A 22,971-nucleotide genomic window follows, 5' to 3' on the forward strand; every position below is an offset into this window, starting at 1 on the left:
GTTGATTTTAACTTTAAAAACAATCTAGGATACCAACTGCCAAAAAAATGTAAGTAAATATAACTGTTAGTCTTAATTAATGTTTACTTTAAATCTAAATGTTTAACTAAAATTTCATTTACTTAATACTGTGAAGTTGCAACTTAAAAATTACAAGTTTAATTAAACAAATCTTTTGAAGTTTTAGAAACTTCAGTAAACCATGTTTATTGTGCTCTATATCTGTATTCTGCTGGTTTTAAACTAGTCAATCTTATTTGTATTTCATCTTAAACATGTTAAAAAAACAGAACTCACAGATCACCAAACCTCTTTTTCATGATAAAGTTAAATGAAACTAACTTGGTTTACTGAAGTTGTGAAACACTTATTTTAAAAAACAAAAATGTTAATATCATTTGTCATTTTTAAGTTGAGAAAACTTTACAAACTTAAGTAAATGTAACTAAATGTCAAATAAACTTAACAATAAGACATGAAGTAAACATAAATTAAGATTAATTAATTTATGAATTATTACTTTTATTTATGTTTTATTTTATTATTTATTATTATTATTATCCTTATTATTATTATCATTTACTTTTTCAATGCAATCAATTTCCAAAATTATTTTAAGTAGGATCAACTTGGCAGATTTGACAGTGTGCTAGTTATACACATAGAGGCTTATCCTCTTGTGCCTGCTCTCAGTTGTTTACAACATATGTTCACAATTTATTTCACAACAATGCACTTATGTTCAAACACTGTAGCACCTTTAACATGACACCATCAGACAATATGGACACGTAATGTCAGGATGGTTGGCGTGTGCAGCTTGAATCCTGCCTGTTCCACGTGCTCTGCTACAGAGTCCGGACGCTTGGCGCTGGGCACAGTGAGTGTTTTTAGTGTGACAGGCATTCATTAGACACCATTGAGTAAGAGAATGGGAGAGGCAGAGCGAGGAGAGGACATGTCGGGGTTAATGTACAGGCCATCCTGTTCATCCTCAGAGTCCCCGTCTTGTTTTTGTGCTACAGTCAAGGTTAGCTTGTTCAAACCGGCTTCTAGCGTCGCTTCTGCTCCCTCTGCTCTGTCACCTGCAACACACACAGACACACAGACACACACACACACACACACACACACACACAAAGAGCATAGAATTGTGACTAAATCTACATGTTCAAGTCAACTGACGAAACAGAACTTCATGGAAAACCAAACACTTTCCTCATCTCATCCACCTCTCGCATGAAGGATATGATGCTGTTTGTTTGGCAAACTGTTATACAATAAAAAACTAATATGTATCAATATTACTCTGGTGAACGATGGTAAACTGTTGTCCCAAATGGGTCTGCTCAGATTCCACGTTAGTGCAGACAAACTACTCGTTATTTTTAGCTTCTGTCTTTACTTTTCCATCTTCCCAATGGACAATTAATGATTTTAAAAAAAGTTTCAGTGATTTTCTCCTAAAAATGGTCAAAGTTAAAACTGTTTTGGGATTTGAAAATGTCTGAAATAACATATAAGACAGACCTAGGCTAAAACCTGTGAGCTCAACTTTAAATTATACTGCCTTTAGCAAATATACTGTGTACCACATCCTGCAATTTATCACTCAAGTCTAACATCTTCTTATTATAACTTCAACAGCTCTCCCCAATAAAAGTTTACACTGTATCACCTTCTACGTCTGATATCATTCGCAATAAAGACTCACAAACTCACATATGATGATTAAAGAGGAGCAACACTGACTGACATGGTAGATGTAAAAAGGCTTGAACTGAAACTGGGTTTTTATTTTAGAAATAGAAACTGCTTTTCTTTCTTGGCCAAAAAAAGCGACTGTTCTCCGATACATTGGACTGTGCCTGATGTTGGGGATGACCTCGCTGTTATCTCTGACTCCAGCCTCAGCTTCTGCCAGCGCACTGATTCTGTTGTGGAATGACGGAGGAGATCAGGAACACTGACATGTTGTCTTCTTTTAAGTCGCTTTAAAAAAACGTATTATTCAGACTTGCCTTTTATTGACTTGACTTTTGTTTTACTGTCATCTGTTGCATTTATCAGAATATTTTCTTAACTATACTTACACTTATTTTAATCATAATTAAACATAATCATTATTATTCTACAGAATTATTATTACTATTACTTTTAGTTTTTTTGTGCATGCTAATTTTCAGGTAATTTTCTTGTACTTTTTACTAATTTGCAAATTTGTGGGCTGTCTCTTCTTTAGTTGCTTATTTCCTTCTTCCCATGTTTTAAAAAAGGAAAAAAGACAGTTTCCTCAGGTCTCAGAGGGTGAAAGTACATCAACACCATGTTTTTTTCTTCCTAAATCTAACCCCAATTACTTTATGTGAAGGATGGAAAGTAATTTGTGAGGCACTAATTTGTACAATATCACACAAATCATTCTACGAGGACACGTGGACTAGTTACAGTGCTTTCCCAAAAAGAAAAAAGTGCATTTTAAAAACTGAATGTTGAAATGTTACATAAACATTAAACTCCAAAAATATAAAACAGTTCTGACATACAGGATGAAGCGTCACATCAGGAGTCAACACACACACACACACACACACACACTGATGTGATGGACACACACCTCTCTCTTGGTCACAGTCTGGAGAGGAAGCTCCGCTGCACTGGCTGCGAGGGCCCAGGAGAGGCGAGGCGTGCCCAGAACCGCACGCCGAGTCCGTGTCATGAGAGCCACAGGGGCTCACTGACTCCAAGCCCGAGGGACAGGAGGAGGACAGGACGGAGGAGGAGGGGGGGGAGGAGGAGAGGTAGGAGCAGGTGGTGTGGAGCAAGGAGGAGGGGTAAGAGCGGGGCATGTCCGGGGGGGAGGAGGCAGAGGTGGAAGGATGAGAGGAGGATGAGGAGGGTGAGGAGGTGGAGTGTGTGTCGGCCTCCTCCTCTGAGCTGCTACTGTGACTGCCCTCCTCGTCAATTGATACGGACACCACTGAAACACACACACACACACACACACACACACACACACACACACACACACATTAAACACGCAGACACACACATGCACCAACAAAACAAAAATGGATGGATGACAATGTGGATCTTTTCTGAGCTTCAGTTAGACTCACTTGACAGCCCGTCGGACTCCATCTTGAAGTTGGCAATGTCCTCGTTGCCTGCGTCTCCCTCCGCACCGACACCCTGCTCCCTGGTTCCCATGGCGATGGAGCGTCTTTGGGCATGGATCTCCTCAGAGATGCTCTCTAGGTTGCGTAGCGCTGCGCGGTAGTCGGCCTTCGCAACCACAAGTTTGGCCTGACGTTCATCCACATGACGCTTAAGTTGCTGTTTGATATCAAACACAAGTACTTAGTTAACACACGTTCTTGTAAAAACTTTATGAATCAAAAACATTTTGACACATGAGAAAAGGGTTTCCGAGGCTGAGTGGGCATGACATTAACAGACAGGGGGAGTGCTTTCATTACTAAACAAACATGGCTAACAACACACGATTTTTCAAGCACTTTACTGTCGCAGATACATTTCAAATGTCAGAATAAAAACTTTAGGTGATCATTTGATGTGAGGTGGTCATAAAACTCAGTGTGAGCTGTCTTAACCCTTTGAACCCTGAAGCACCTTTCTTGTGCTGCTTTCAGATGCCTTTCACACATCTTTAAACCTTTGAACTCTTTGAAGTGTATAGCATTATTATTAACTGGTACCACAACAGAATGGATTTTTGTATATTTCTGTCCTGTTTCCTTATGTTTTTGTCTGTTTTATGTCTAAGTTGAATAAAAAGATTAAAGTTAACATTTGCTGAATCAGGACATGAAGGAAATAAACTGATTTGTTTTGCACTTGATGATGTAATGAAACGACATAAAATATTTTTTATGGGGCGTTTTTGATTTTATTTGACAGGACAGAATGTAAGCATGAAAGGGGTGAGGACAGTGCCTTTGTACATGGAGCACCCACACTATCCACTGAGCTACTGGGCCCCCCAAGATAACACACTTGAATCTTTGGTTTTAGGTAAAGGTAACAAGTACTTTCAAGTCAAAAGGCTCAAGTCCAAGTGAAGCCACAAGTAATTGGTGTTAAAGTCCAAGTTGAGTTGCAAGTCTTTTTGATTTTGTCATGTTTACGCCTGCACACTTACTCCATGCCACACAAGTTCAGATGTTTTGATCCTGCCTGGATCTTCGTCAGGTCTTGTGTGGCATGGAGTATGTGTGCAGGTGTAACCTTTTTTCCCTCATGAAAGTTGATTGTTGATAGCGTTGCACCTATGTGATGCGTGCGTACCTATATAACTAACCTTTTTTCAACATGTTGTGTCTAAAGCCATCAAAGTTTTACTCAAGTCTGACTCGAGACCAAAACATGTGACGGGGGGGCAGGAGTGAATGTGAGATGTTTCAGTCTGGACCAAGAGAAGCACGGACTGATGGACGTACATTACCGTGGATGAAAAATGTATAAACAACAGTGCTTTAAACTGGTTTGGCTCAGTGTATCTTAACTTTAAATGACTTCACAGCCTGCTGACATACATACCTCCAGCTGCAGATAATACTTGGCTTTCAGTTCAAAATATGGCCTACAGAGGGAGAGAAAGGAGAAAATGTGAGAGAGAGGGAGGGAGAAACTGCTGGAAGAAAAACACTCCTCTGTGAGCACTCACATTCCTTGGCTCTTACAAAGGGAGCACACCCCAACACTGCGCAGCCAACCCCTCAAACATCTGGACTGCATCAGATGACAGAATCCCAGCTTTCTCACACACAAACACACTCACACACACAGCGAGGCCAGAGCAGGGGAAAGAAAAAGGAGAATGAGTGAGAGGAGCAGACCTGGATTTGTTGATGGAGCGCTTGAGTTTCTTCTCTAGCTGCCTCATGTGGCTTATACATGAGTTGTAATTGGCTGCTGTTTTTCGGTGTTCTGCTTCGCTCCGTGTTCTTGCCTGCTCCGCCTCCATCACCTGAAACAATCCACACAGGTTCATGTTATGAAAGCCAGCTTTCCACACATAACACTGGGATTTTTCAACCTGGACCTTCGTTTCCTATGATTTTTTAAAGAAGTGACAAATGAGAACAAAAGATTCTGAAAGTGGTCCAGTACTGCAGGAGAGCGCTGCAGCTGGCAGTCACCAAATAGGCTGCAATGTAACCACTAGGAGCATTTGTGCATCATCAATTTAAGTCCACAAAAGTGTTTGTTTTTGCCGCTGACAGACTCAGATTGTTATCATCAGTGTCTGACAACACTGTGAAAAAGTTCCCAACAAATATACTTTTTTTGTTAAAGAGCAAATTCCTTTATATTTAACTAGAAACAGCCCGAAAACGCTATTGCTGAACCCACCAGACTGTGTTTAAATAAACAGTAATTTTAGTGTTTATCCGGTCTTTAAATGGCTACGTGACACTATAGTCCTATTTCTAGGTCCAAGCCTTGTATTGTTTACAATACCACAGTACTGTGTTTGCTGTTGTTTGAACAGATCTGAGTCCAAAAAAATGATGGAATTGTCATTTTACTAGTTTCCTATCAATGAAAAAGAGAGGAGGAAATGGCTGCAGCTGATAAGGTAAGTTTCAGTTGCCCTATCGCAAGGCCCGCCCTCCAATGCCATGAGCCAATCACATACACACTGAACTCGGACATCCTGCTCGTAGACCTCCATAGAAAAGCATCAGAAATTTTGATATTCCTGCGATTTCATTTAAAAGTATACAGTTATAACTTTAACTATATAACTTTGTTGTTGTTCCCATTAGTCAGCCACACAAATATCAGAAAACAGTCCAGGTTGAAAAATACTGAAGTTACCCTTTAAGACGGACAATTCCAGTATAACAGTATCTACTGGTTCCACTTCCTTGATCATTAGTGTCGGTGGCAGTCTGCACATCACACTCCAGCACAACAGACTTGTTAGGATGAAGCCTTTCAGTGTTTTTCAGCTTTCTTGCATCATGTTCGTACCCTCTGTGTGGCATGGTTGAGCATTTCCTGCCACGCGGAGTCAAACTGGCGGCTGTCCTCCTCCAGCAGCCTCTCCTCGGCCAGGGCTATGGTCTCCTTGGCTGCCCGCAGGATCTCCACCGCCCGCTGGAACTCCTGAGTGGCCTTTTGGGCTTCGATCTGGGCCTAGAGTTCAGATAGAGAGTAATTATTTATAATCACATCAAAAGTAAAAAGCTACAAATGTCCTGCTTAAAAAAGAGCTTTCAGGTGGTAAATATCACTGCACTGGAACTCCGGGTGAAATGCAGGACTGAGATTTTACACAATTCTGATGTCATGAAAAGTGACAAGTGTGAAAAGCTGACGGAGAGCACAAATCACAGCATCGTGACATTCATTTGACACTAATAACCAGCAGCCAGTTGGCCCAGCGTTTGTTCTCACATGGTATGAGTGCATCACTTGTCCTTGTGTGTCAGTGTGTAATTCATGACCAGTATTTCCTCTGGAGGAACCACGGTTGATTCCTTATGACAGCCGTGGAGGGAGGAAAAGATCACACACAGACACACATGAACAGAAAGACAAGCGGGCCTTGATACAATAGACAAACAGAAGCTTTGTCACTAAGAAAATCTGACGCGCTTACAGTGGGCTCTTCCTGCCCACAGTCACACTCAATGGCAGGATTCTTCCCATCATGCTGGACATATTTGGACCCACTCTGTCCACCCATACAGGCCTGACTTTAAGGTCAGTGACTGGCTGAATACTAAGAGGTTTCAGTAACTCGCATCAAATTTCCTGGAATAAGATAAGAAGTAATAAAGAACATTTGGTTAGCTGGGTCATTTGTCGTTGGTAAATCAAATAAAGAGCTTTTATTTGAGAAAAGATAGAACAGAATGATAAGCAGGATTTAATGGTGATATTGGGGAGTCCCAGAGGGAAATGCTTATCTGTCTGTGTGTCCATCTGTCTGTCTGTCTGTCTGTCTGTCTGTCTGTATGGTATTAAAGGCATGAAAATAAACCAAAAAGACTACATGCTTTTTATAAGAACTTGCTATTGCTGGTGTGAAGGTATGAAATATAACACATTGCCCAAGCCTACTGTAAATTACAGCACATATATAGTTTTGGGAATGTTGTACCGCTACTTATCAAACCAAAATCAAAAACAGAACAAACCATAGCCTGTTTTACACAGCCTGATCAAGGCAGGATTATTGCACCGTTGTGCTACCTCACCATTTGTATAAAAGGTACAATCGTGGATCCCCCTTCAAACCGCCACAGGAGGTAGAAACAGTGCCAAACAGGGTCTGTATAATAAGAGCAGCACTGTCTGCAATGTCCACACATTGGGAAAACAATGCGACTGGGGAGCTCCTTACCCTCTGAGCAGAGGATAAGATCAGCTGCCATATAACAGAGAGGGTAAATTATTGTTTTTGACATGTTACGTTTTTTATTGTTTATAAAGCACTGCTGGTGCATGTTAATGTCCCATGAGAGGCAGACTCTGTTGGTTCTGTGCAAAAATGTAAAGGAAGCATAAAGACAGGACACAGTGGTGACTTTATAGCGCTACCTCTGTGTAAAAAGGGCTAAAACTACATCCTCATCCACCAACCCATCTCACAGATTTTTAGTTAATAGGAGGAAAAAAAGTTACAGTTCTGCTCCAAACTATGCCATATCATCTTACATCCAAAATTATGCAACAACAGGCTGAACTGATACTTCTCCTGCAGTCCTCTAAAAGCTCTGCAGGGTCAGAGTACACTTTGTTCAGTACAGCATTTTAACAGGACAATCAGTTGTGTGTCACTCTTTGACATTTTATAAAACACTCTGAGTCTGTCTCTGTGCCCCTCGTCCTGTTTTAATCACACCGTCTATCTGTGTTGACCGTGTGCTACAATGGAAGCAAGCTTTTACTGCTCTACTTTGTTTTCTGTTCTTAAGTATTTTGAATGGATTATTGTTTGCCATTGCTGTAGTAGGCAAATATGTAACAAAGCCATTCATTCATGTTAAAATAGACACCATTTCACAGTGTTAAACCAAAATGGTTTGAAATCTGAGTGTATCTTCCCCAAATCAATAAATGGCAAGAAAGAAACCAGCAGCAATGGTGTATACCCATTGCTATCAGTTACATTATGAACTCAACATCAATTTGCTGACAGGTGCTTTTTTTTTAGGAAAGGGGCAAAGTGAGTTATCACTTTTATGAAGTGAGTTATAGACTCACTCTGTGCATGAGACATTTTTGGGGATTGGACAGATTATACTCACTCAATGTGTAATAAGAGGGGCGGCACCAGAATGCATTTAACTGAAGTTATTGTTCTTGGTTCAACCACCTCAGAAACTCTTTTTCAAAAGATATCATTTCTGTAGATGGCATTGCCTTGCACAACTCTCTAGCACAACTGTAAGGAACCTTATATTCGATCAAGATTTATCTTTTGCCTCCCATATAAAACAAACTTCAAGGACTGCTTTCTTTCAATTGCGTAACATTGCAAAAATTAGACATATCCTGTCTCAAAGAGATGCTGAAAAATTAGTGCACGCATTTGTTGCTTTAGCCTGGATTACTGCAACTCCCTATTATCCGGCTGCCCCAACAAGTCTCTGAGGTCTCTCCATCTAGTCCAGAATACGTGTGCATGTGTACAAATGGGAATCAAGAAAAGGGATCATATTTCTCCTGTTTTAGCTTCTTTGCACTGTCTCCCTGAAAAATCCATAATTGAATTTAAAATCCTCCTCCTTACCAAAAAGCCCTTAATGGTCAGGCCCCGTCTTGTCTGTCACAGCTCATAGTTCCTTACCAACCCTCAAGATCACTGCACTCTGAAAATGCAGGGTTACTTGTGGTTCCTAAAGTCTCCAAAAGTTGGATGGGAACCAGAACCTTCAGTTACCACGCTCTTCTTTAATGGAACCATCTTCCTCTTTGATAAAGCTTACAAGCTGGACCAGTCCCTAGATGGGCTGAAATAGGTTTAGTCTGCTGGGGGACTTATTATGATACACTGAGCTCCTCTTTCCTTCCCTTGCTCCCTCCATCTGCAAACACTCATGTCTTTATGCTCATGTCTTTTTTACTGCATTACACTAAATCAACTTCTTCTCCGGAGCATTTGTGCTCCCTTGTTTCGTACATTTCTGGATCTTGGCTGCGCCTGGATTGTGGTGATAGCTGTGCTGGTGCTGTGACCCTGCCTTTGGCCGTGCTCATGCTGTGGCTGCACTGATGTTGTACCTCCAGCTCGCCTGGATCATGATCTTGGTTGTGCTGTTGCTGTGGTCCTGTCTGTGGCTGCGCCTGTGTTGTGGGCCTTGGTTGTGCCGATGCCGTGATCCTGTGTGACGCGACCTTCTACTGCTATTATTATGAGTCATGCCTCCACTAATAATATACACATGGGATTCTTAACAACGCCTATGATATTTGCATGTAACATCACATGCTATCAGAGTGCATTTAGTAATTTTATGTCTATCACCATTGATATATGATATGTTATTATTACCATTATTGCTATGCATCTCTCTCCCTCTCTCTTTCTCTCTCTCTTTTTCCGTCTCTCTCTTTCTCTTTCCTTTATGTCATTATTGTAATTTAATTGTTATTTACAACATCTATTGCATGTCTGTCCGTCCTGGAAGAGGGATCCCTCCTCAGTCGCTCTTCCTAAGGTTTCTACCATTTTTTCCCCCCCGTTGTAGGGTTTTTGGGGGAGTTTTTCCTTGGGTGATGTGAGGGTCTAAGGACAGAGGGGTGTTGCTGTAAAGCCCTCTGAGGCAAACTCTGATTTGTGATAATGGGCTTTATAAATAAAATCAACTTACATAGATAGCAGCATGCACTTATACTTTATTGTATGGTTAATTAGGACTTCATTCATTAATGAAGGAAGGAAGGAAGAAAGGAAGACAGCTGGAACACTAGGCATGTTAACATGGGGTTCTATGTGGACTGACTCGTTTTTGGAGCCAGCCCAAAGTGGACATTCGAAGAACTGCAGTTTTTCTCACTTTTGTCTTGTCTTCATTTTTGAGTCCTCCACGAGAGCGGTGAGCACAAACTAAGACAATAAAGTTGTCGGATGTCAAACCAAAACATTGTACTTAAACTCAAGATGTGTTTATACATGTGTAGAGGTATGTGTGTATGTATGTAATGTGTATAGAATGTATATATACAGTATATATATGTATGTGTTTCTATGTGTGTATATGTACATATGTGTATATTTATATACATGTGTATATGTAATATATTTATGTAAAATAGAGATTAATGATTGAGTTGTGCAGAAGGGGTAGGATTAAATAAGTGTTAACTTCTTCCTGCTCCTTTTCAGGCGTGTCAATGCTTGTAAATGAAATTTATTTTTTGTAACATGTTTTACCACTTTAGTCTGCTTATTTTGTTTTTCAATGTTTCACTTTATTCTGCTTATTTGTTGGAGCTAATTGACTTTTTGTTTGTTTGTATGTTATTATGTTTTCACATGTCTGACATAAATTTTCATTCATTTGTCAGTCATTCATTCACCTGCAGCTCACTGTGTGTTCATCATGATGAGCCACACATTTCACAATAAAAGGTTTGAACATGACAGACTCCCAAAAGGTCAGCGCAGGTCTCTCAGCTGTTCCCTGTGTTTTTCTCACAGCCTCCCCTGCCTCTCTCCTACATTAACCCCTGTGACACCACCCCTGCCTCTGTCAGCTAGGTTCATGATAAAGCCTCCAACAATGACGCAAGCAAGCAGAGATCTGCAGGAAATGCACATGCTGACATCTTTTGTGTCGTGTTGTAGTGATATCGCTGGTCCAGGGTTGGTAAGACCCCCTGGAGATGCTGAAGAGATAGAGGAGGGGAGTGTAAAGATAAAAGTAGTTCTTTGCATGTAATCTGTGAGTTTGACCGGCAAAGATGAATCCCTCCTCTGTGTTCTCCATCATGACCCATTTCCCAGGCTCAGAGAAGAGAGGCGGTGCAGGGAAAACAGAAGGATGGTGATAGATATTTGATGAGGACAAACCATGAGTAAAGAAGAAGTGAAAGTAGTGAGACTTTCATGCTATCCATCATGGGTTTTTGAGATAAAGCGTCATACAAAAGTGCCCGTCGTTCACAGCAGTGGCGTCATTGGGCCTTGGTGTTCGAGGCTTCAGCCCCAAATATTACATAAATAGCACAACAATAATTTCTGGTTTTACAGTTTTTGGCTATAATAAATGGTGCTGATTTTTATTTCGGCCAGCCCAAAGGGTTTGGGAGGCATGTCTTCTTTAAAAATCACCAAAAATATCAACAAAAAAAAGTTTTAAAGAAAAAAAAATAGCCAAAAGTTTTTTAAAAAATCACCTCAACATTTTAAAGGAAAAAAATCCTTTAAATTCACAGCCCTGTTTATTCACAATAACTTTGGGGTAGGAAATGCTGCATTATGACACACAATTATTCCACTTTTTCTAACATCAAGTAAACGCACTGAATGTCCTCAAATCCTAGAAATGGCCCTGCTTCTCAGGACTTCCTGGGCAGAGCCCACCAAACTTCCTTTGGTGTTTGCTCGTGTTGTTGTCAGCAGATAAACTGACCAAACACAGTCAGTCTCTGCCTTTCTTTGCTTTTGCAAAAAAAGACAAACAATTGAACAAATGATGACAAATCATAAGGACCCTGGTGAGTAACATGCATTGAAGGTGGAGGACACTGTTTGCAGTTCTGTATGTGGCACAGAGCCTGCTGAGTGTGGGACTGCATGCTAATTACAGGCATTGTTATCAGTTAATTAACTAGGTGTCACAGTGTGGCTTTGGTCTGAAATAGCATGACACACTGTCACCTTGAACATGCATGACGCCTGTTTCTATCATCCTACTGTGTAAGTGTGTGTGTATATGTGTGTAACTGTACACATGACTCATTTTAAATTGGCATGTCAGACGCTGTCATCCTGTCTGACACCTTTTCTTTGAGGTGTTCACCCCATTTACAGTTTTGTGGAGATGAGTGGGTAAAGAGTTAGATAGAGAGAATGAGAGAGGGGTGCAGCAGACAGACTGCCAGACAGACAGGCTTTGGTGCAAAAGAGAATGCTGGATAAAAAGGACAAAAGATAGGACAGTACAGGCGAATTCCTACCGCCACCCTCCACCCCCCCAGTCTGCTGGAATGTAGGAGGATAAACATGGGGGGTTGGGGGCTGAGACGAGTTTGGGTGGGGTTAGGTAGTGTGTGTGTGCGTGTGAGTGTTTTTATTCTGGCAGGGTCAGTGAGGGTAAGCATTTGAATCCCTTTAAAATAGGTCATGTATTAAATTTTAAATATTCATCCATAAATCATGACCAGACAATACACCAGTTCAATCTAAGGGCTTTGCTCTATTTAACCCCCTGATCACCCCCCCACCCCCACCCCATCACACACACACACAAAGCTATAAGAGCCTTTGGATCCTAAGTCAAAATTCAAAACCTATCAGTAATCCCTGATGCTCACGTGCTACCGTCAGAAGACGATGGTACTGCCAGGTAATTTGTCATATTGCCACAGAGATAAGCAGGGACACACACACACACACACACACACACACACAGAGAGTCTATTTCAGTTTGACAGCTCAGCCCTGACACACAAATGTCAGCCCTCTGATGAATGACTCATAAGCTCCTTCCTTATTGGCTGAGAGGTGGGGGGGTGCTGGACTCTAAAGTTCTGGTGCCAAGCTATCAGGTCCAAGCCTCAACAGGCTGGAGCAGTTTGACAGTGAAGGACATGACCCATGGGAGAGGGGACTGCATACTTAGCGTTGAGGGAAGTCGCTGTACTTTCCCTCAGCATACATGAAAACACAGAGGCCTCTGAGATGCAGCAAAGGAAGCAACACAGATAATGACAAATATGATGAGTCTGGCAGTTTCAGTGCAGCCAGACCACATCCACATGAATAACTTATCAATTTTCAGAGTTTATCAAATATTAGCATATGTGTTGGTAGCTTACAATGGGGGGTTCAGCAGTTTTTTTGGTGATATTTTTTGTATTTTTTATTTTTATCTTGTGTGTGTCCCTTTTTATCATTCTGTGTCTCCTCTCTAAATTTGGATATTTTTGCATGTCCGTTAACACAGCTCAGGCAGAACTCTTCATGAGTTTTTTTTTTCCTCAGCAGCAGTTGATCATATCAGATCGAGCGGCTGTGAAACTTTTAGACCCAGCACAATGAAGTGTAAGGTTTAATTTACACATTGCCTGGTGTTCTGCTGCTCCGTCTGTGTTCAGTGTGTGCTCTGTGATCCAACAATGTGATGAAATGCACGACTGTATGGTATATATTGTATATTCCAGTAGCGCTCCTAATGAACAATATAAAATGAATACCTAGCAGGAGATGTTACAGTCATGGCGGTCTGCCACAAACAAATGAATGTGTGGGAAACTCAGATTTTAAACGGTGTTTTGAAATAGATTAGAATTTAGAATAGATTTCCATCTATATTAAAATGCCTAAAAATGCATATCACATGGCCGCTCGTGTACATTGGGTGCAAACAGGGAGCAGATTATCTTCTCTGCAGTTGGTTGCTTGGTTACCGAAAATATTTTGGAGATAATGAAAAAGCAAGACCAGAGATTTCTCTGCTTTGACTGATGACGAGGTGGAAGTGTTACTGAAAGTAACACATGTATAAAGTGGTCAAGGTGGCAGAAAACAGAAATAGCTCGTTGCACTAAAAATATGGCGATATAACAGAGTAGTACGAGGAGCATTATCTGTTTTGCTGGAGGAAGCCATTGTGATGGGAAAGGAGTTCCCATACAAAAAGCATGACATCATTAAAGGTATGTAGACATAGCTTTAATGTTCTGACTTGACGAGCTGTGACTAAGACTCAGTCAGGAAGTGAACATGACAGGGTTTCTCACACATTAATTTATTTGTGGCTACCCACCACGATTAAAACATCTGCCACCACATACTGATTTTATATTTTTGGAGCTGGACTGTTCATTTTGAGTTCTTTTGGAAAATATTTTCTGTTTGGTTATTGATTGCAACACACAGGAGCGTAGAGCATAATCCGGGCACAGAGGGAGCAGCAGAACATCTGGCGCAGTGAAAGAGAAACTTAACCATTCACTGAGCTAGGTGTGAATATTTGCATTCACACTCATCTGCTGCTCCTTTAATCCATCAATCTGATCTGATCAACTCTGATCAGATGGACTGATCAATTATCCACCCCACAGCTTAACATGTGCTGAGGGAAAAAAAAACTGTATTAAGTTCTGCCTGCTCTGCTTTCATGGACCCACAAAAAGCATCCAAATTCAAAGAGAGGACACAGAATGATAGCGCCACACAGAGATTCTAATTCTGTGGTAAACACTGGAATGTCTGCGCCATCATCATTTTCAAAAGTCTCTGTTTGTGCCCGTCCAGACTGAAACAAACAAAAACTAAGTCATCTGCATTTTCAAAGGTATCCATTTTAGGGCTTCCAAAATGCCAAAGTAACATGGATGCTAGGAATAAACATAGCAATAGTTACGGGTCTTAAAACAAAAACATTTTAGTGTGGATGTAGCCTCAGACAATTCCTCTTCCCCACACTGAGCTGGTGTGTGTGTGACAGCAGCTTAGGATACAGAGGTGTGACTGAGTCCAAAAATAGACACCATGTGACTGTGCTCCCTTTAAGTAGATATTGAGCTATTTAAACTTCTCATCCTCAGTAAGCCTGCCCTCACACTCAGTGTCTGCTGACCTCACTGACTACTGCACCCCTCTGTGAATGTGTGTGTATGTACCCTTGTGTCTGTGTGTGTGTGTGTGTGTGTGTGTGTACGTGTGTGTACCTGTCTTGCTACTTTGCGGGCTTCCCAGTATGGTTTGGAATCATCCACAGCTCGTCCGATCCTCTTCACCTGCTCGTCCAGCTTCACTGTTGCTTCTACCAGCACGGCGCGAAACCGCTGACGGCAGTCCTACACACAAACACATTCGTTTTTAAATGTATCAGTCAATCTACAGTCATAATGATGCATTTCAAAGCTGTTGTGAAGGTGAGAACTGAAGTTTTGTATCCTAACTACGACTGTATTTCCTCTTGTGTTTGAGGTTTTAAGCTTTAGCCACATGTTGGCTTGCCTTGAGGCTCGTGCTGTCCTGCTGGCCCTGATCAGTTTGGCCTGGTGCCTCTAAAGTCATCTCTAAACCATAAGCCAAATATGAGCACGTGCACTGATATACAAAGAAACTGTATCTCAGTTTTGGTTTTGCTCCTCAGTGTTGTTGTGCAAAACGTATACTCCTTTTCTACCAAAATTAATCCATGCACACTGTGTTTTTTTAAACATCGGAAGACCCACTAAAAATAGGCTATAAACTCCTTTCCCTTTGCCAGTATAGCAGAGATGTGTACATTGGTCTGCAGCAGATGAGTTTTCCTTTCTCTGTGTGTGTGTCGCTTTTTTAGTGTGTCACATTCCACGTCATGAACAAACAGGTTAATAAACAATAAAAAGCAGCATGGAGACCAGTGAAAATGTTAGAGTGGTTACCTCTCCTTACCTATTCAGTCTCTATTTCAAACTCGGTGCAGACTAATTTGGAGCAATGTTCGAGCACTGCTTGGGCGAAGATGGATGGTATTTTGTGGCGACCCTATCATTGCATCTTTTCGGTATTGTAGCTAAAATTAGCACGTTCACCTGGGTGTTGTGTTCCCATTGATGCCAGTCAGAGCCGACAAATACCTGTGACTACTGTGGAGTCATTTGATCCAGGTCTCAATGCTGATTGTTACCTTTCCCATCATAGTAAAAAGCCAGATTTTTGATGGCGTTAGTGTTTTTTTTTTGTAGAGTAGGAAAGGGGCTTTCTATATATTCAGTGCGTTTACATGCACAGTTAAGTTGAGCCACTGTTATAGCTCAATCAGACCATTTAACTGGACTCCTGACCTTGTCCCAGTATACAAGCAGTGGGGGAGAATCCACTTACTGATGAAAGTATGTCCAACTTTGCTGCTTTAGGAGGCGATATGCCCCTTTCACCTAGTTGCTATTGGGCCTTCTTCCATTAATCTGTTAGGTCACATACCAAAGAAGTTAGCAAGCGGCAAATGGGCTGCATGTCCAACCGTCAAAACATGGATGCAGTTCGGCACTGTACATTTTCTACATACTGTATGCATTACTTGTTACTTGTTTTGTTTACTTCCCCTCTTCTTCTTTTGTTTCTTTTGGCTTTCTTCTATGAATTTATACTGTTCAACTTCCAGGTCAAAGCCTGGAGCTTGTGCAGAATGCCGAGGCCAGTTCAGGTCCAGTTGGTGCTTTTACATGAAAGAGTAAAGTGACCCCTGACTGCATTATCTATGTGTGTTTGTCCGACTTCAAGAAATTCTACTAAGTGAGATTTCAGTCTGACTACCATTTTTACATGTATTTTAAAATTACAGTTTTAGGTAAATCAGTGTAAATCAGTACGTTTACATTCATCATGTAAATGTACTGAGTCTTTCTTCATGAAATCAGTTTAAATTTGTTTGTGAGCACTGATATTGTGCACTTTGCAACATCATCTGTGTGTGTGTGTGTGTGTGTGTGTGTGCATATTTGTTTGCAGAAAGCCCAAAGTGGCTCAGTGACACGAGACATGCTCTTCAGAAATGAGGTCTGTCGTCACCTAATCTATATGGCAGGGTTACTGAGTGTGTGTGCGTGTGTGTGTGTGTGTGTGTGTGTGTATGTGCATGTGTGTGTGTACAGCTGTCTGTGTGTTGTAATTTACAGAGTTTGAAAGGCAGCAGCACCTGCATCCTGTTCATAAAAAAAAAAAAAAAAACTGAGGGAAGAATACAAGCGAGGGTAAAAGAGAGAAAAGGGAGAGGGCCCTACAGGAAGCACACTTCCTGTGACATCATTATGTTGCTGACTTCCTGTTCCTGCTATGAGGCTGTGACGCAGCATGCAGACTGGTTAGTATATTCTGTAATGATGGCAAAGACTGATGGCCTCACTGCCCCTTCATCTCTAACACACAGTGTTGTCTGTGTGCCATTGTGTTGGCAGCGTAGAGAGCCTTATATCTGAACTTGGCTTTAACCTCGCTGCCTCAGCTTTTCCTGAATCCTCTGAATCTACTGTACATGGTTATAATCAACTCCAGACTCTGCAGGGAAACAGCCTGCAGCCTGCAAGCGACACTTTACGCATTTTTCACTTTCCTACTTTCATTCTGCCTCACTATGAGTCGCCTTCTTTATGGGTCCAAGCAGCAACCCGCTGGAGCCCTATTGTTTTTGTTCTAAATGTTCTTCTTTCTTCATCTTATTGTTCTCAGCTAAAAATGTTCCTGCAGTAAAAACCACCAGACAAAACCTCACCAAATTGGCAAGCGAATTCCACCCACTACTTAGGCAAATAAAAAAAGACACTCAAGTATCTCAAGGTGGTGCTGTTATGATCAGTTTGGCATTTCAGCAAATATATCAAAAACAGCTTGGCTAAGAGTCAAAATTATTTCTCCATATTAATGTCTCAATTCATCTGCACCTTTGCTTCAATGGTCCTCTGCTTTAGAAATGTCAAATTTGGGGACTTTCTTTTAACTTTCTGAAAATCACACTTTTGCAAGCTAGTCCCAGACTGTTGGGCCAATCATCCCAAAGCTTTGGCAAGATCATCTACAGATCACTGATCTAAAGTTTTATATATATATATATATATATGTATAAATAAAAATTGTAAATCCATTTTCAAGTAATGTTTTTAATGATTTTTCAAACATTTGTTTTCAAGTTCAATTTTACATAAATACTCAGAAATCAAAAATGGCATAGACAATTGTAACAAAGTTGATGCTGATGTATGAGAGTCATGACTTAGTCCAAGCTTAAAATTTGATGATTGCTTTAGGTGGGCGAGACCTATTACAATAAATCTACATTTCTAGAAATCTCATATTCCAGATTTCAAAACATCATAATGCATCACCAAGACATCTATACAGAGCTGAAATCTTTTCAGCACATCCACTGAACTGTGACTAAAGTTTGCCTCACTGCAGCCTAAGGTCAATCCAGAGGTCCGCCACTCTATATTTCATTTTCTGTTTGCTTCTGTCTGTGTTTTTACCTCAAAATATCCAAAAGTTGTTTCAAATGAAAGAAAGTTTAATGATCTGAGAGGATTTAGTGTGTAGAAACAGTCAGTGAGGACTAATACAAAATATTATATTACAGTCAGAGGTGTTAATTTATGCAACAGCTGAAGTATAGAGTTGAAAACACACAGAACATTTAATGAATTTAAACATGTTTTTTTGTCAAAAACATATATATTGACAAGGCTGTCTGTCTATATGTGTCGGCCCTGCGATAGTCTGGCCTGTCCAGGGTGTACCCCGCCTTCTGCCCAATGACAGCTGGGATTGGCTCTCCTGCTGTATTGTTTTCTGTATTCATGTGTTGTTTTGTGATGTTTGTGTACTTGTTTATTGAGACTAATCTGTTCTTGTTTTTTCAGTGTGCAAATATACATGTATATAAAACTGAATAAAGGTGGTAGGATTTGATGAGTATTAAATTCGTCCTACTCCTTTTCCCTTTACGGACATGAAATACTTTGTTTACGTTTGTTTACAGAATATGTTAAATGGGCATTCTGGTGTTTTTCTTGCTTAATTTTATTTTGTTCTCCTATTTTATTTGGCATGTTTGAAATAAAGATCTAACAACATCAGCGACACAACTGTTGCTTCAAAAAATTGCATAAACAGTGGAAAAAAATATATCTCAAATGACAGCACCTGGCTATAAATGACCAGGATATAAAATAATGATCCAGCATGAATACTTGAGTAAAGCCACCGTGGTTCTGAGGTGTGTCTACAGATCCCGTTTCCGTCCTGTGCCTGCCTGTCTGTCTGTTGTAACATTTATTCCAGCTCTGATTTGTGGCACTGGGACATGACTGAAGGTCTAATGAGAAACACGAGGGGCCTACTTTAAGGAAAACTGTAGCCTTCCTCTGGAATGTTTCTGCTTTTGCTGAACAGTAACCCATCTAGTAAATGTTTAGATCCGAGCGAGCGCTGCACAAACACCCAAAAGAAAACAACCAACCAGCCATTTTTCTGCTGCTCCTCGCTTCACTTTACAGCGTTTTTCCTCTTTAAGTGTTTGGTATGTTTTTACAGGAAACGAGGAGAGCGCTTGGGATTTAAATCGCTCCAAATGTGCCATTCAGATATTATACTTAACATTCAGATCACAGTTATTGTGGCACTGAGGGTTCATACAGTGCAGTGTTATTAAGGAGGACCAGCCGCCGCTTCAGTTTTTCCACATTTCTCCTCAGAAGCAGCTCCCGCATTTAGAACATTTCCATCTTTGCAAAACATTTGGTCTGGATGGTTTCTGTGCAATGACCTTGTTGCTAGGCAAATACCTTAAACAGTCTAAACTAGATCAGTTATCCCACAGCACAGACAGGAGCTTTCACTGCTTTACAGCAGAGTCAGATTTGGAAAGTGAGACTTAAAGTGTGCTTTTGCAGCTCGGCCGTGTGATTGATCCCCGCAGGGAGAGCCACTGATGACAATGACAGCAGTGTTGGTGTCTGCTCTTACCTCCAGCTCACTCTCCCAGCGGTTAATGTCATCTGTGGACTGGTTTAACTTCTCCAGCTCCCCCTGTTTACACACAACATGGCATGCAGGGCGAGAGAGAGAGAGAGGAGTTATGGTTCATACACATTGGGAGTGTAAAGACTAAACTGTGACCTCTGTTTACCTAAATACTGAGCATGCAGCCCTCACTCTGTGTGTGTGTGTGTGTGTGTGTGTGTGTGTGTGTGCTGAGTGCTAAACACTTTTTATTTATTAAAGATGACACTTTTTTACATAACTATAAATTATTTCAATTGTAACTGTAAAGGCTGCAATAAAGTATTGACACAGGGATACTCAACTTGCTTTGCTTCGGGGGCCAACTCTGTAAAATGACAGATGACCAGGGGCCAGTCGCTGCAGCCCCGCTCATGTCCCGAGGATTTTAGGACGTTTCACAGATTTCAGGACATTTCTGTGATTTTAAGGTGTTTTTAAGGACTTAAAGACATTCCCCAGTATCTTGGATTTAAAAATGTTTGTAAGATTTTAGGATGTTACAAGGATTTTAAGGCATATCTAGGATTTTAGGACTTTTCTAGGATTTCAGGGCAATTCTTGAATTTTAAGACATTTCCAGGACTTCAGGATGTTTCCAGGTTTTTAGGACATTTCTAGGACTTTAGGTCGTTTCTATGTTTTCAGGACATCACAGGATTTGAGGGTCTTTTAGGGCCTCTGTCAGGGGATGTGGGGGATCCTCCACTGAAACTTTTTTTGATAAACAAGCTCTATTTTGATGCTGTTTCATGCACTCTGGCACCTTATGTATACTAAAAGTACAAAAACAATTCCCAGTGTGAATCACTTTATTTGTATTGTTAATTGGAAAATTTGGCCCGCGGGCCATAAGTTGAGTAACACTGTGTTAATAGTATAATAAAATAATAATGTAATGATTTTAAAAATTTTGTTGGCTTTTACTGGCTATATTCCACTAAACTATATTCCATACAACCCAGCAGTGAGCTCCTTTCTACTGGGGTCCCCTTTATCCTCCCAGTGTCACTCTGGTCGCCACATCTGGATCTCATTCTAGGAGGCTCACCTGGATTCTCGGATCCACTTCTTCCTCCTCCTCAGCACACTGAGAGTCCTCCTCACACTCAGTCCCGTTTCTTAAAGGATCCATTTTCTGGAGATTTTTGGTGAGAGAAAATATGGGTCTTCAGTGTAAAGACAGCGCGACCCCGGAATGCTGGACAGCAGAGGGTCCAGCAGAGATCCACTAAGCCTCACCCAGAGACCAGGACATGCCCTGCGAGCAGAGGACTCCGCTATCTGACCGCCGGAAGATCCGATTGAGGAGGATTCCAATCTCGGGGATCGGCAGCAGACCCGCTGTGGAAACCAGCATATGACAGATTCCGGTTTGAGCTTTTCAAAATAAAAGCCTGTGTTGCAGCAGAATTTTGTTAAAATGTCTGACCGCTATCACATGATAATGCATCCAAATGTTCATACGAGGTGAAATAACTTAATCAAATAACAAATACTTGTCTCTTCAAAAAGGGCACAGCCCTGTGCACTTGAGTGTTACTGAGAGTTAGGAACTGTAATTTACTCTTCAGCGTATGGCGATGGCTGGGATTTGACTTCAGCTGTATTATATCCTGAGCTACATTTTTTTCCTGAAGTTTTCCCTGAGGAGAAAATGCATGATCCTCCCTGCACCATGAATAACAACCTGTTCTCATTACGAACTAGTCATGCACCAAAAGACTCATTTGAATAGCCTAATGGTCTATAAATGAAGTGTACTTAATTCAGCCTAAATGACACGTTTTTGTCCGAACCTAGTCTACCTAATGTCCTACAAGTTTCATATTATTTTGTCGGGACACTCTTGTTTCCGGTCTTAAAGCAGGTGTTTGCTGTGAACTTGACGCAGCTGCATTCTGGGACAGGACGAGCGGGTGTGAGTCGCCCTCTGCTGGGGAGGTCAGCTGACAGCAGGCGCGTTCCTGTAACACTGGCAACTGTGTGACTCCTAAACACTCTTTACTGGGAAAATCTTCTGTTTGGTATCAACAATAACAATAATTAAAATAATCACTAATTTTATTATTTGATGATATTTTCAGCAGAGATAAAACCAAATTTGAAATTCAAAACCTCTTTTTCTTACAGGTATTTGAAAGTGAAACTAAAGGGCATGTTTGGGGGGCATGTCAATTTTTTAAGCAGTGGGGAGGAACTCATGGTTGTTATTTTGGCTTGGGGGGGGGCATACAATGTCTGTCTGAAATGTCTGTATTTGGTATTTATTTGACCATTGATTTTTAAAGATTTTAAAGAAAACATGTCTTCCAAATCTGCAGGTTCATGTTTTCTTTTAAAAATGTCAAAATTACACAGTTTATCATAGCCAGACACTGTAAAAACATAAATTATGGTTGAGATTTCAAACTAAAGTCTATGTCATCAAAATCCCTTTACTTTATAAATTAAAAATTTGGCCAAAAAAATAAACTCTTTAGACATCATCCACGTTAAGAGTGAAAAAAATGATCCTTTTTTCAACTCCAGTATATGTTCAAGTTTTTTCACCATCAAAGTATCAATTTTTAAAATCTAACAACTCATTTTTTTTTTTTTTTTTTTAAATTTATTTTTTTTTTCTTTTGACATTCAGAATCAGATATACAGAGTCAGACGTTCAGAAACAGACATTTACATCTGGGACATCATTTGGGCGTATATCTAGTTTCCGTTGTCTGCCTCAAATGTCCGGAAAAAAGGAAAAAAGGAAAAAAAAAAAAAAAATATGTATATATATATATATATATATATATACACATACAACATATACTTACATGCGCACATACACACCCATACATACATACATATACATACATACCCGCACATATGTATATCTTTCTTTTCCTTAAACATTAACACTAACATGAACATGGGGTGTTTTCTGTTGAAATATTACAGTTAAATAAATAATTAATCCAGTGCGTCTTTATATGGTCAAAAAATGAAAATAAAATAAATATAGAAAAAAGAACCTTAAATAAAAGAGGGGCGTTTCAGGGAGATATACATTTTCCATTGCTTCCAGATGTCATCGAACTTAGATTGCTGAAGCCTCATTGAGAAAGTGATTCTTTCCATAACGAAAATCTCATAAATGATATCATACCATTCATCTATAGTTGGGGTGTCTGGCTTAAGCCATTTTTTTGTTATTGCTTTTCTAGCAGCTAGACTCAGTATTCCGATTAAATATTTACTCTTCACACTTACATTAGCTGACAGTACAAGTC

At 40.4% G+C, this 22,971-nt stretch overlaps 1 protein-coding gene across 1 annotated transcript; it reads right to left on the bottom strand.

The window, feature by feature from the left end:
• Positions 1-569: 569 nt before the first annotated feature.
• sh3bp5a (SH3-domain binding protein 5a (BTK-associated)) lies at positions 570-21,015 on the bottom strand. The gene is made up of 9 exons (XM_042506613.1): positions 20,748-21,015; positions 19,661-19,723; positions 14,881-15,009; positions 6,001-6,165; positions 4,860-4,990; positions 4,561-4,603; positions 3,120-3,336; positions 2,618-2,980; positions 570-1,085 (listed from the first exon to the last, which is right to left on the bottom strand). The coding sequence occupies exons 1-9, from the start codon at positions 20,829-20,831 to the stop codon at positions 910-912; spliced, it is 1,371 nt and encodes a 456-aa protein (XP_042362547.1). The 5' UTR covers positions 20,832-21,015; the 3' UTR covers positions 570-909.
• Positions 21,016-22,971: the final 1,956 nt, after the last annotated feature.

Source organism: Plectropomus leopardus, chromosome 18 (genome assembly GCF_008729295.1).
Source record: "Plectropomus leopardus isolate mb chromosome 18, YSFRI_Pleo_2.0, whole genome shotgun sequence".
Lineage (NCBI taxonomy): Eukaryota > Metazoa > Chordata > Actinopteri > Perciformes > Serranidae > Plectropomus > Plectropomus leopardus.